Source organism: Phaseolus vulgaris, chromosome 7, assembly GCF_000499845.2.
Source record: "Phaseolus vulgaris cultivar G19833 chromosome 7, P. vulgaris v2.0, whole genome shotgun sequence".
Classification (NCBI taxonomy): Eukaryota; Viridiplantae; Streptophyta; class Magnoliopsida; order Fabales; family Fabaceae; genus Phaseolus; species Phaseolus vulgaris.
This window is the reverse complement of record NC_023753.2, coordinates 32,486,616-32,501,018: the sequence shown is the minus strand read 5'-3', so window position 1 is coordinate 32,501,018 and position 14,403 is coordinate 32,486,616. Positions and strand designations below refer to the sequence as shown.

The 14,403-nt window shown below is 29.0% G+C and overlaps 1 protein-coding gene across 1 annotated transcript; it reads left to right on the top strand.

The window, feature by feature from the left end:
* The first annotated feature begins 2,402 nt into the window (after positions 1-2,402).
* Positions 2,403-5,715, top strand: LOC137829402 (probable pectinesterase 66). Its single transcript, XM_068636205.1, has 6 exons — positions 2,403-2,467; positions 2,560-2,712; positions 2,867-3,026; positions 4,795-5,031; positions 5,111-5,343; positions 5,418-5,715. The coding sequence occupies exons 1-6, from the start codon at positions 2,403-2,405 to the stop codon at positions 5,587-5,589; spliced, it is 1,020 nt and encodes a 339-aa protein (XP_068492306.1). The 3' UTR covers positions 5,590-5,715.
* The last annotated feature ends 8,688 nt before the right edge of the window (positions 5,716-14,403 follow it).

Below are 14,403 nucleotides of genomic sequence, written 5' to 3'. Positions count from 1 at the left end.
CATTTATTACAAAAATATAAAAAATTAATTGGATTAACTTCATTTCTTCAATTTTATGTATTATTAAAATCTATCCATTATTTCTTTTTTCAAAATTCAATGAATTTTCATATCAATAATTATTTGATCAAAATTAATCCGAATGATATTTTCTCATAATTTTTTTATTTTAAAATGTATTTTTAAATTTGGTTCACAGTTTTTTCAAAAAAATTATCCAAAATATAGTTTTAAAATATTTTTTTAAATATTTTAAAACATATTATTTTTAAGGATGATAATTATATATAAAAAAAAATACATTCAACTTCATGCAACCTAGATTAATTTGATATGACATAGTCAGACCATACAAAACTTGATAGACCGTTTTGGGTTAGTGAAAATATCAAATATATTTTAAAAATTTAGTTATAAAATTGTAGTTTAATAAAATTATTCCATTAGAGGGATGGTGTATTTGTTTCTTGTGTTTCACTGCTGACGAAGAAAGAAATGTATGAATCATATGGTGGATTCGTGTGTTGGAGGAGGCTTAGAGTTCGAGGAGGGTTTGAATGAGAGATAATTTTTCACCTAAATTTTGTTACAATTATTGAAATTTTATAATTGACATGTTAATGTAACCAACAACTAAAATATACAAATAAATAAATTATATTTTTTAATTATATTTATATGATATGATTTTTTTTATATAAAAAGATTCATGTTAGACATTACTATGCTACCTGACGTTTCAGGCTGACACCTCAAGTAACAACAATAATTTATCATCACATGAAAAAAGTATTATTAAAAAAAAGAAAATACAAAAATATGGGGGACTAGACCAAAACCCATATGTTAACAAAAACGATACATAGGTATACTATACCTATTAATAAAAAATTCTAAGAACATAGTAGATAGAAGTCTATTATACCAATGAAAGGATTCTTTATGAATAAATCCTAAATTAGCCAACTTATCAGCACACACATTCCCTTCACGAAAAATATGAGTAACCCTAAACCTGATTTTTCCACAGTAATTAAGACAAGTATTCTATCGATTACGAAGCATCCAAGAAACATTTGTCCTACCAGTAAACACAGCACAAACCAAGACAAAGTCACATTCCAGCCAGACATTAGTAAGACACAACTTTTGAGCTCCCTTCAAAGCATATATAACTCCATAAAATTCAGCAACCAAAATAGTCTGAACGTCAAAAAACGCAGAGAAAGCTCCAATAAACCCCATACTCCCATGTATATGATATGATTTGGTATATTATTTTAATGATAACTTTTCATGTTTCAGTAACTCATTTTTTTTAAATATTAATTCAAACAGTGCTGAAAATAATTTCATGTTTCAATAACTCATTTTTTTTAAATATTAATTCAAACAGTGCTGAAAATAATTTACAAAATTTTAATTAACTCAAATATTCACAAAAATACCTCATATTTTATTATTCATAAATTTTTAATTACAATAATAAATTTGTAAGCTTACATTTTACACCTTTAAAAAAATAAAAATTCTCTCATAATTAATTTTTTTCTCAAATTCATTCTAATATATCTCAATCTAAACACAATTACTTTCTTTATATATTTTTTTCTCAAATCCTCACATGTCTACCTAAGAAATTTTCGCACATCCCCTCTTTAATCCAAACACAATTTAATGCTAAAAGTTTTTTTCCGCATGACTTAAATATAAATTATAGATTTGATATTATCACAACTCTTAAAATGAAAATGAGACCGAAAGAGCCTTTTTAATGAAATGAAAGTAATAACCTAAGACTTTATGAATGTCTTAATTTATTTTTTGTGAGTTTTCATAAGAAAATACCTTTTTCTAAATTTATACTTTAATTAATATTTTATTTGATGGTTGATGTATCCAAGATATAAAAAAAAAATCATTTTTTTATTATTTTGATAATCTATTTAAGACATTTTAAATTTTATATCATGACAACAAAGCTGATTAGGAAAACCAAATTATAATCAACAGGCTTTATAAAATTTTAAATATAACGTTGTGTATGATCAAGATCACAAAGATGCCTTATTAATAGTATTAAATTAAATAACATAAACCATTATTTCCGTTGGTTTTGATAACCACGACAAATCAAACTGCACATTTAAAAAAAAAAAGACGAACAAACTAACCATTTTAATCACATCCTTTAATTACGTAACTATACTATAATATTACAGTATTTTTATTTTTTAGTTATGAATATAAAATATTATTTAAATAAAAGTCAACTACATAGAAATAAATTAAAAGGAGAGTTTTATTTTTCCTTTTTTCCTCATTAAAAGTCACTGATTTATTTTGAAATGATGAGAAAGATGTTATATATTGAATAGATATTAAATGATTACACAGTTAGAATGAATAATTCCAACTGCTATAACTCTATAAGTATAGTTGCAACAAGCATTGGAGAATTGCACCAGTTGATCGATCATATTTGAGTATGGAGCTAGTTACTCGAGAGATCTTTCTTTCTATTACTCTCATTTTTATATCTTCTTTCTGGGTTTGTAGATCAATCGATTGTGGTGGCTCGCAAATTTCAAGAACCATCATAGTTGATAAATCACACAAATCACATTTCACATCATTGCAAGCTGCCATTGATTCAATATCACCAAACAACAATAAATGGGTCAAAATTCAGATAAATGCTGGCACTTACAAGTATGTTATTCAACATAAAATTACTATCTCTTCCTCCTCTATTTTCTTTTCTTTTGTTATAATTCTGAACTGATATGTTATAATTGTGAACTGATATTTTCCACTGTTCTGAAAACAAATTTTTCTAAAGTGAAATTATTGATGGTGTGTGCAGAGAGAAGGTTCAAATCCCAGAGAATAAGCCATGCATCTTTATACAAGGCCAAGGGAAAGATGTTACCACCATTGCATTTGATGACCACGTGGCACCAAATAGCAGTTCAACATTCACTTCCTTTTCAGACAACTTTGTTGCATCAGACATTACTTTTCAGGTATAAATATGTTCAAAACTCTACTTTTTCATTCATTGATATTATTTATTAAAAAATATATTTTAAATTTATTTGTCAGATAAATTCAAAATAATTATGATTATATAAATTCAATATAAACTCAAAATAACTCTTATAACATTTTAATTAATTCAATCTAATAAAATAGATTTACACTCACATATTATAATATATCTTAATCTCCAATATTATTAATTAATTAACTTGTACATAATTTCATGTACTTTTTCCCTAAAATTTTTCTTAAAAGAAAATAACAGAAGCTTGACCTTTTCTTACAGAAATCAAGGTAAACATTCGTCAGTCAATCAACTGGTCTATTTTCATAGTTAGCACTTTTTCTTTCTACTAATTTTATATTTTGATTAATATTTATTTATAAAATATACTACTTTCCGTTTGAAATTTTACAATGTTTTGTTTAAATAAGTTGTTAAAGAGATAAAGTGTTAAGGGTTTGTGTGAAATGAGATGGAATGAAAAGAATAAAAGAAATGAGGAGAGGAATAGAAAAGTTTCTACTAATTATAGTTAATATGGTTAAAATATTTTTATTTGTTATTATATATTATATTATTATTTATTTATTATAATAAAAAAATATAATATTAATAAAAAAATTTATTATATTAAAGTATATATTAAAGAGAAGTGAATAAATTTGAATGAAAAGTTTGTTCTAATTGTAACTAATATGATTAAAATATTTTTAACTTTTATTATATATTATCTTATTATTTGTTTATTATAATAAATAAAAATAAAAGGCTAATAAAAAAATAATTTATTATATTAAATGCATAATAATAATTATTTAATATCATTAATATTGTGTTTTTATATTTATATACCAAGACGTAATCAGCTATATCTTCAGTATAATTAATTATATTGTAATACATAAAACATAATTAATTATATATATATATATTTCTACTAAAATTAGTAGAAAAATAAATTATGCTGCAATTTTTTTCTTAAATTGTTTTTTCTTTCTAGTTAAACGGTAAATTTGTCGCTTTTTCTTTGCCAGATCCTGAGTACTAAAAAAAATGCTATGGACGTATTCTTCAACACAATCTTCTGACATATTTTCTTCCATTTTTATAGGTTTTTATAAATTTTAATCAATATTTTTACTAATCTGGATATATTTTTCTTTTGCATTAATTCTGAGATATATTTTTCTTTTGCATTTTATCTGGCTTCAACACTCTTCATCTACTTTTGCTTTTTCTTCTAAACAAATCATTATAGTGTTTTTGGATATGATATATATGGATATAAATCTATTTTGTAAATTGATTTTATAAGTTTAAATTAAATTTAAAATTTATTTTTTAATATTTTAAAGTTATTTAGAATCACGTTAATTTATTAAATTACCAATTAAATTATTTATAAATATATAATTTTACACACGAATTAACATATATTTTCGATATGAAAATATTACTAAAAATTTAGTTTAAAAATAAATATAAACAAATATAAATTTTATATTATAAACCAATTTTATAAAATTGAATTAAACAACCAATCTTCTTTTACACAACTATCTATCTTGTATACATGTAATATGTTTCACCGTGTGCATCAAACAGTAAAATAATTCTTATTATTGAATTGGTATACATATCTTGTTTATCTCTTTTTATATATAAAAATACTTGTATTCTACATTTTCATCGTCAATAAAAAAAAAAACATTGAATTGTGATATCAATAGCTTCTTTTTTGTGTTCAGAACTCGTTCGGTTTGAAAATGCTGAAAGATTTGCAAAATCAAAAGATGAGCTTTGATGGGATAAGGGTTCCAGCATTGGCCGCAAGAATATCTGGAGACAAAAGTGCATTTTTCAATTGTGGTTTCGTTGGTTTCCAAGATACTCTTTGGGATGAATTAGGTCGTCATTACTTCCAAGGTTGCACGATTGAAGGTGCAGTGGACTTCATATTTGGTGATGGACAATCCTACTACCGGGTACTCGAGATTCATTTTCCGATAAGAAAGATTTTCACATCACACACATTGATTAACCAATTATTTGAATTCATTGCAGGATTGTGTGTTGAATGTGACTGCCCTGGGTTCCATGACCGCACAAGCACGCATGTCAGACAGTGAGCCAACTGGTTTTGTGTTTGCAGGAGGTTCTGTGATTGGTAGCGGTACTGGTATCTCGTTATTGGGGAGAGGGTATCGTCCTTGTTCTAGAGTTATCTTCTTTAAAACAAACCTTGGAAGTGTGGTTCAGCCTGTAGGATGGGATGCTTGGTCCGCCAAAAACAACGTGTATGATCCATCTGTTCATTCCTTTACCATTATATCATCACTCATGTATACTTAATTATGTTATGTTTGTGCAGGAGTTGCCTTTTCTACTCTGAGATTATGTGTTCAGGACCAGGTTCTAATACTTTCCAACGTGTTCCTTGGAAAAAGAAATTGACTTTCACTCAATTTGCCAAAAAATATTCCTTGCAAGTCTTCGTCAACAAAGATGGATGGCTCTCCAATTTACCACACAAGACAGAATGACACCTTCTCTTCAAATTTTAGACACCTTTTTTCATGCAAAAATAATTTGGGTAACTGTTGGGCAAAACACATTACTTTAAGGCATTTTCTCCTTATGTTGTAATCTACGACTTTTAGATTTATAATGTTTGAACAGATCGCAAGTACGCGTAATTTCAGCTCAATTCCCTATCTAGCACCATTTACACTTTTATTTCTCTATCTAGCATCTTTTTGTTTTTATTTTCATATCTAGCACCCTTTTGTTTTTTATTTTCCCATCTATCACCCTTTTATTTTTTATTTCTCTATCTAGCACCATTTCAAAAATAAATAAATAAATAATATATTTTTTGATAATTTTAATTTTGAATATATTAAAAGATAAATATTTTTAATGTTTAAAATAGTTAGAAATATAATTAATGAATAAAGAAATGAGTTTTTACAAAATAAAAATAAAAAAGTAATAAATTAAAAATGTTTAGTTTATTTTTTTTTTTAAGAATGAAGAAAATAAAAAATTAAACTCTACAACAACATAAAAGTTGAATCTATAAACATAAATTAGTATTTATTTTTATTATTATTGATGATATAATCATATTAATTTCAAGTAAAAAATACATAACATAATTATAAAAAAATCTCAATTAGTATTAATTAATATTGAACGCACAAATAATATTGAAGTGTCTATTTACCCTAAATGTAAAATCTTTAAAAAAAACTAATGCAATTGTTACACTTAATGCTTAAAAATAAAAAGAAGAAAAATGTAAAAATAAATAAATATAGAAAATAAAAACAGCAACATTGCAACAGATATTTCATGTTACTGAAGACTATTTGATGTAATTAAAAAATAAAGAGTATTGGTTTGCATACACTGGTCAAATATTATGCCCAAGTCCCGACATGAAAATAACCTCAAAGGGGAGACCTAAGTCAAGTCGAATAAGGGTTGGCATGAACATAAGAGAACAACATGATCGAACAAAAAAATGTTCATATTGTCAAACACCAAGACACACTAAAAGAACATGTGCCAACATTATTGGATTGTGCACTTCTCGTCATTAATTATGTTATGTTTCATTTCGCACAAACTATTTAATGTACCATTGAAGAAAATATTAAATGAATGATCATCTTTCATTTATTTTTCTTTTTATGATCAACATCTACTTCTTTAGTATCTTCTTATATCTCTTATCTTTATCTCTTATATTTTTTTTTATATCTTGTATATTTATCTTATTTTGTTTTTCCTTTATTTTATATCTTATATGTTTTTAATTATTATTTTTTTCTACCATTGTTTATTTATTTTTTGTTTTTATTTTATTATTTTTGTTTTTATTTTCTATACTTATTTATTTTTGCATTTTTTTCTTGTCATTTTTAAGCATTAAGTGTAACATTTGCATTAGTTTTTTTTTAGGATTTTGTATTTAGGGTAGACACTTCAATATTATTTGTGTGTCCACTATTAATTAATACTATTTGACTTTGGTTTTTTTATAATTATGTCCTGTATTTTTTTACTTGAAATTAACATGATTACATCATCAATAATAATAAAAATAAATATTAATTTATGTTTATAAATTCAATTTTTATGTTGTTGTAGGGTTTAATTTCTTATTTTCTTCATTCTTAAAAAAATAATTTTAAACTATACATTTTTAATTTATTACTTTGATATTTTTATTCATTAATTATATTTCTATCTATTTTAAACATTAAAAATACTTATTGTTTAATGCATTCAAAATTAAAATTATAAAAAAAAAAATATATTATTATTTTATTTATTTTTTAAATGGTGTTAGATAGGAAAATAAAAAATAAAAAAGTGCTAAATAGGGAAATAAAAACAAAAAAATATTAGTTAAAGAAATGAAAGTGTAGATGTTACTAGATAGAGAATTTACCCGTAATTTCACTTTTTCTTTCATTTTCTGTTTGCACTAACTTTTTAACAAGGACCATATTTACTTCTGTTTAAGCACGATTTAGAAGAAGATTCGCTCAATCTAAACGAGTTGAACCGGTGGGCTTCAATATTGGCCCAATTTGTGCAGGTGGGCTCATTGGAAAGTGACTGGGCCTCCACCAAGCACCAGTGTTAGTGTGTGGAGTCTGGAATGGCAATGGAAGCGTTATCTCCTCTTTCTTCTCCATGTTTGAGGAGGCAAGCAACGAAGCTAAGGGTGAAACACGAACCCCCACCTACTTCAAATTAACATGGAGATCTTATGCCTTTGCGACAGCTGCACGCAGTACGTGGCGTTCCTATTTTTACCCATCAAAATTTCAACGGATAAATATGATTTTGGTGCATTTCACTGTTTCTATTTTTGGTTTTGGTTCTACCCAAAGTATAAAAAAATTGGTTTTTCGGTCATCTAATTTTAATTTTTTTTTAGTAGAAGTTATTAGTTAATATAATTCTACCCATACTTTAAGTGTAGAGTCATGACAAACAAATAATAAAGTTTTAAACAAAATATATATTTAATATTTAAGTTAATACATAATTAACTATTTTAACACATTATTCTATTAACTGATAAGTAATAAAAGAAACATGCTACCACTTTCTAACACCCTCAAAATACATTTAACTATTATAATACATGTTCTACATATTTTTCTATTATTTAAGCTTAGAGTTTTCAAAAAATATCTATGATTAAAACTTACAGAAATACAAATATTTAATATATAAGGTTCAAAAGAACATCCTAAAGCCTTTCAAAACTCGTGTACATAATACTGTCATCGCAGTTCACAACAAAAAAAAAAGAAAAAAGGGTAAGCCAGTGAAAACAAAATTTTATAATCTACACAATTAAATCAAAAGAGAAAACTGAATTATAAGGATCAATTTCTCAATTATTCAATCTTTAAATCCCAACATAAAAGAATCAAATAGATCTCACGTGGATCTACACATCTAGGATATTCAATCAACAAAATAACATCTAATGTCTTCTGAAAGACCCTTATTATGTAAGTCCTACTACAGACTGACACCTAATCCAAAGATTACCAGCGAATCCAATAGAAAGGATCATGGTAAGTTCAATACAACCCAAACCGTGCATCTCATATGTCACGGTGTGCATGAACTCCCCCATAAGCTTCTCACCACCTGATATTTTAGCCCATGTGACTTAGATCATCAGTGAAGTTCGAAGATCTCTATTATCACATCGACATCAATACTTAATACACAATAAACATTAGTCCGCACATTATCACAAATGTATGAATTCAATTCCATAGCATTTTCATCATACAATATCATTCAAAATGTGATCCACAACATTCAAAAGTTTATTTAACATGAAAAAAAACACTTAAATACTAAATCATCAAAATTTAATATTTCTACAAGTTTAAATAATATATAAACAAACAACACAATATATAAACACCCAACATCCATGCAAAAGAAATTGAATATTGAGACCACGTCCCCTCGACATCCAGATCTTCTAGCCTAGAGTGCTATTAAAAATTAAATTTAGCTTCCTTTACTTTAATTGCTTGCTTAACAAGCAACCTCTAGAATTTTATCTTTTAAGATTTAAGGGCCTAATGCAAGTTATAAAAAAAAACAAAAAATCAGTATATAATAGAGTAAGTTGAGAGGATTACTCTTCTTAACTGACCTCACTAAAATTGATGACTAAATCATAGAGAAAAACAGAGAATAAGAAATCTTAAGAGTAAAAATGAACTTACTTTATTTAAAAACCTGACCGGTAGAAATGTTCTTTAACTCTTCAACTACAATGTAGTGTAATCACATTTTAAAATAATTAAAAATTTGAAGAGGAAATTAAGAGAGAAGAAATAGAAAAGGAAGAGATGAAGAGATAAAAGAAAACTGAACATGTCAGGGCAGTGAGTGATTTTTTTTTTTAGTATTTGGAGTTTGGAGTTATATTTAAATTAGAGTTAATTATAGGTTAGGTTAAGGTCTATTAAGTTTGGAGAGAACTCAGAATTTAATCTGATGAAAAAAGGTTAAACGCCTAATTATTTTGAGCATAATTAGGTACATGTATGTGGTTGTATACTGTTATGACTGCATAGTATTAATAGGAAACAATATTAGAGAGGATGAATTGATGGAAAACAAATTTTCATCCAAAAATTTTACCTTTTCTTTGAATCATTCAATAAAGGATTAAAAAATATATAATTTCATTCTGAACAACGCTCCACTAAAATCAACTGAGTTAAATAAATTCTTGAATGTTAAAACGTATGATACTTTCACACCAAATCTGGGTATTTTAAAAATAGTAAGCAAACAAAAAATGTAAAAAATATCTTCTTTAATCTGAAAAAAAATTCAAAATATTAACAAAGTTCGTCTGCAAAGCTTATAAAAATTATCTTGAATTAAAAGTTCTTTAACTTCTTCAATAATGTTAACTTGTGAATCTTGCAGAAATATTGAATAAGTAATAATATGTAAATTTTTAAAAAATATTATTTAATTATAACGAATCTCCTCCTTCCTTTTCACTTATCTTCTTATCATTTCCATTCGACCTCAAAATTCTCTCAACTCTTCTATCTGCATAAACTTTGATGCATGTTGTCTTAACTCATCAAGATTGGTTGTCGATTTTTTGCAAAGACTATCGGCAAATGGTCCCGGTTTCAATGTTGTAATCATATCATGCATTGTGACTTTCGGACTGAGATTGCGAATACTTAGTGCTACCTTTCCAAAGCGCTCCATAAATATTCTTAGGGATTCTCCCTTTTCTTGCCTTATATTCACTAAGGCAATTGATGTTAAATGATGTGGTCGGCTTGTAGCAAAATGAGCTCCAAACTTTTTACCAAAGTGTTGAAAGAATCAATGGATAACGGTGGCAACCGAGTAAACCAACTCAGAGTCGCTCCCTTCAAAGTTGTTGGGAATACTCGACACAAAATGACATCATTCCACGTATACAAACTTATATGCGTTGTGTATACTGCAATGTGTTCATCACGATCTGTACCTCCATCATACTTCTCCATGGTTAAATTCTTCCAATTTTCGAGCAGTGGGGTTTCTATAATGGCTTCGGAAAATGGATGCCTCCTAACAGATATTCCGACAAAGATACCAGAAGTCTCTGGTATTCTCTTCCTAGTAGTTTCAAAGCTTTCCTCATTATGTACCATTTGGTGGATATGTGTTCTTGGTTGAACAGTTTCAAATGATGTGTTTAAAATCGTCTCTTCATTCAACTTCCTCTTCATGTACGCATTCTCCGTCCTTAACATACTTAACTCTTCTTCATTGCTCTTCTTTAGTGTTTCAAACTCTCTTTGTAACTGCATGAGCATAGCCATTGACATGGAATTTTGATTATCTCCCTGCTTCCCAGACTGCTCTCCTCTTCTACTCATCTTTGCTTACTTCCTCAGTTGTCCTGTTTCTCGGCCCCACGGTGGGTGCCAAAATGTTCTTACAAGAGCCTAGAAACAATCTTCTTTTTTTTAGGCTGTTGACTTCTCGGTCTTCTTTCTCAGTGCTAGTTGTCGGTCTGGGCTTTCGGCTTGGACCTCTCGGTATGGGCTTTCGACTTGGACCTGGATATGACTTGTAGACTCTCACTTCTTTGGGCTAGATTAACTGGATCTCTCGGTTCTTGTTCTCAGTCTCCTCTCACGGATGGGTGTGTATACCTGAAAGGTGCTCCGATGCCAAAGTCAGAATTGGTATTAGTTAATTATCAGACAAATTCACTCTTACTTACCTCTTGGGTTGAACCTCTATTTATAAGGCTCTCTTATTGGGCTTAAAAGTTACCTGAGTCTTTTCTTTTTGCACCTAACATTTTGAAAACACACACTTGTATATTTGGGCCCATCTTATAGGCTTTGCTACAATAACTAATTTAATTTTACTTATTTATTTTTTATATTTAACCTTTCGGCCGAGACTTTCGATACATCCTTTCGGTTCACCTTTCGGCCTAGACAGTACACTTCCCATTTGAAAAGTGTGATTTTACAAAAAAAAAAAAAAAAACATTGCAATAAAAAAAGTTAAATGAGAAATTCTATAAAACATTCGTTCCAAATACTTTCCAAAAATAATCAGTACTTTAATTTGTTTCATAATATAGTTGATACTTGCAGTTTATAATAAACTATTAATTACTATTTTTTCTATTTTTTTCACATATATTACTTCAATAATTAATAAATAAGTGAAACAAATATAATGAATTTATTAAAAAAACATATAATTTGTCATAATTCTTAATATATATGTAGAAACCTGTAGATAATTTAGAACGAAGTAATAACATGTATTTTTATCGGTTATTTTATTAAAAATAATATAAAATATGCAATCCATGATTTTATTTAATAATTTGGTCTTCTAATTATGTATTTTTTTCATCCATCAGGAGAATAGTTTAAGCTTTGCGTAGATTAAAAATAAAAATAATGGCATTTTTTTTTACTGAAATAATACCGTTTTTTCAATAGTGCATTCTACCTTTCTTCGGCTTCAACTTTCTTCTTGGCAAGCTCAGCCTTCTTCGCCTCAATCGTCGCCAACTCTCCTTTTAAAGTTTGTTGGGCCTTTTCAGCCGCAACATTGTCTTGGTGTATTTTTTTCTTAAGAGCTTTCATCGCCTCTAATGTTTTCTTCAACGAACTAGCAAACTCGACCAGTTCATTATTTTGTTTGGTCACCACTGTAGTGGTTCTTTTCCAAGAGTTTGACTGACCACTAGCGGCCAACTCTATAACTCCACCCACTCTGCGACCAAGTTGTTGTTGGAACGACTGCTAAGATACTCTCATCTTTCGGAGTCATGTCAATTTGAACACCCGACACCACCTCCAACAAGGGGCTCAACATGGATGGTCGTCTGGCAGATGGCCCTGCTTCTACATTAAGTCGTGCCGTTTTGGCCGGTCGACCGCGTTTTTTGGCCACATGAGGAGCAATGGCTTGCAGAGGCACCATGTTGATCGACATGACCGAATTCTCCTTCCTGACCGCCTCAAAGCTAGTTATCTTCTTATTAGCCATTTGGCGTCTTAAGTTGGTCATGAGGTTCCCCAAAGATGGATCCATCTGAGTCATGATAGTTGCAAGACAATGAATTAAACACCATAAGCATGATGAATACGACCACATACATAAGAAATTTACATACCAGTAAAATTCGTCTACCTTTCGGACGACCCGTACAAAGCTACCAACTCCTGGGTAGGCAACTTATATGGGAGTTGATCGAAGACAACTAAACTACCTAATTCAGAGGTGACATCGATGACCACAGTGAGGCTGCAATTTGACTAGGATTTCGAGTCCAATGAAAAGAAAATTTTGTTTGACCCTTAGTGTTATAAAAGTAATATCGGCTCCTAGGCTCAAAAATATTTTGAAGTACTTTTCTTTAAAAAAATTATAAGAGGTAGTGAACACCACAAACTGAACACTCCCTGGTCGACTCGACAAAGACAACCTACTAATTGGAGTACCTAGATGGGAATTGTAGTAAAATAAAAACTATTGAGGTGTGAGAATAATCTTAAATATATCACAAATTATCCTAAACGCCTAAAGAGATGCCCACGAGTTGGGGTGCAATTGGATCGACGCCACATTGAGGATTCGAAGAACCCCCATAATGAAGTAATCAAAAGGAAGGGTTATGTGTAAATCATGGAAAACCGTATTATAGACAAAAAGGAAATCATGGGGCGCATTTTCTCGCTCATGTCAGACTCAGTCGGTGTAGCCACAAATATCAGTCATCAAAGCGTCTAAGGGAGCATCAGGTTTTATTAAGATACTTTGGATAAAAATTTATCCAAAGCGTTAGAATCCCTATAAGAGGTGAGAATTTTCAACACACGCGAATTGACTAATTCATAACATGAACCTTCCGACCTCCGATTGACGGAATGGTCCGAGTTACTAGTCTATCCCGTACTGCCAAATGCAGTACAAGTAACCTCAGAAGACTCGATATCAACCACATTATTCGAAAAATCAAGAGAGGAAGACATTAATGACCTGAGAATACTACAACTAAAGAAGAAAACTGGTAGACTCGGCACTCGGGGCAAATGGCACAAGTTCTATAAGCAACGAAGAAAGCGTAAACCCTGTCACATTCAAATGATGCCCTATTTATAGGAAACCAAACAGAATAGAGGTTACCACGTCTTCCATTAGAAGCTGTCGGATCTATTTCCATCAAATGGTTAATACCACTCGGCATACGAATCGACACAAAATCTCCACTTCAAACTTATCTTATTAAACAATGCATATCAAAACGACGGTTTTTTTCCTAAAAAAAAGCAAACGTTACATTCCTGCCAAGTATTAAATGCTTCCAATGGTCACATCTCGCCTCGAGAACTCCGTCAGTTATCTTCGGCTCTTCATAAATTAATCTCTTCAAGCCTGGGGTAAGTGTACCGGTCGGTACCGGACAAGTCAATCTCAGTAACTGACCGTTCGAGTCAAATAACATATAACATAACGAATATAATATAATAAATAAATAACAGCTAACACTAACATTGAATGAGTCAATGCACATTCCAAAATATCCAGAAAATATCTTCCCTAAGATTAAGGAACCACTCAGTTAACAACTAATCTCTAGCTCATTAAAGCCAAAAGTCCACGAAATAATACTGTAAATAGAGCTCTCAAAAAATATAATAAGGTAATTTTTCATTTACTAAAATATACCTAAAATATACTTCATACAACACATTATTCAAAGTAATTCATTTGTTTATACTTTATTATTTTTCTATTAATAAACT

What these genes read in the sequence shown, in the direction of transcription:
- LOC137829402 (XM_068636205.1), top strand. Translation starts at nt 2,403, where the DNA reads ATGAATAATTCCAACTGCTATAACTCTATAAGTATAGTTGCAACAAGC. An exon ending in CATCAGACATTACTTTTCAG is followed by an intron (nt 3,027 to 4,794) that starts GTATAAATATGT and finishes TTTTGTGTTCAG; the next exon opens with AACTCGTTCGGTTTGAAAAT. An exon ending in ATGGACAATCCTACTACCGG is followed by an intron (nt 5,032 to 5,110) that starts GTACTCGAGATT and finishes AATTCATTGCAG; the next exon opens with GATTGTGTGTTGAATGTGAC.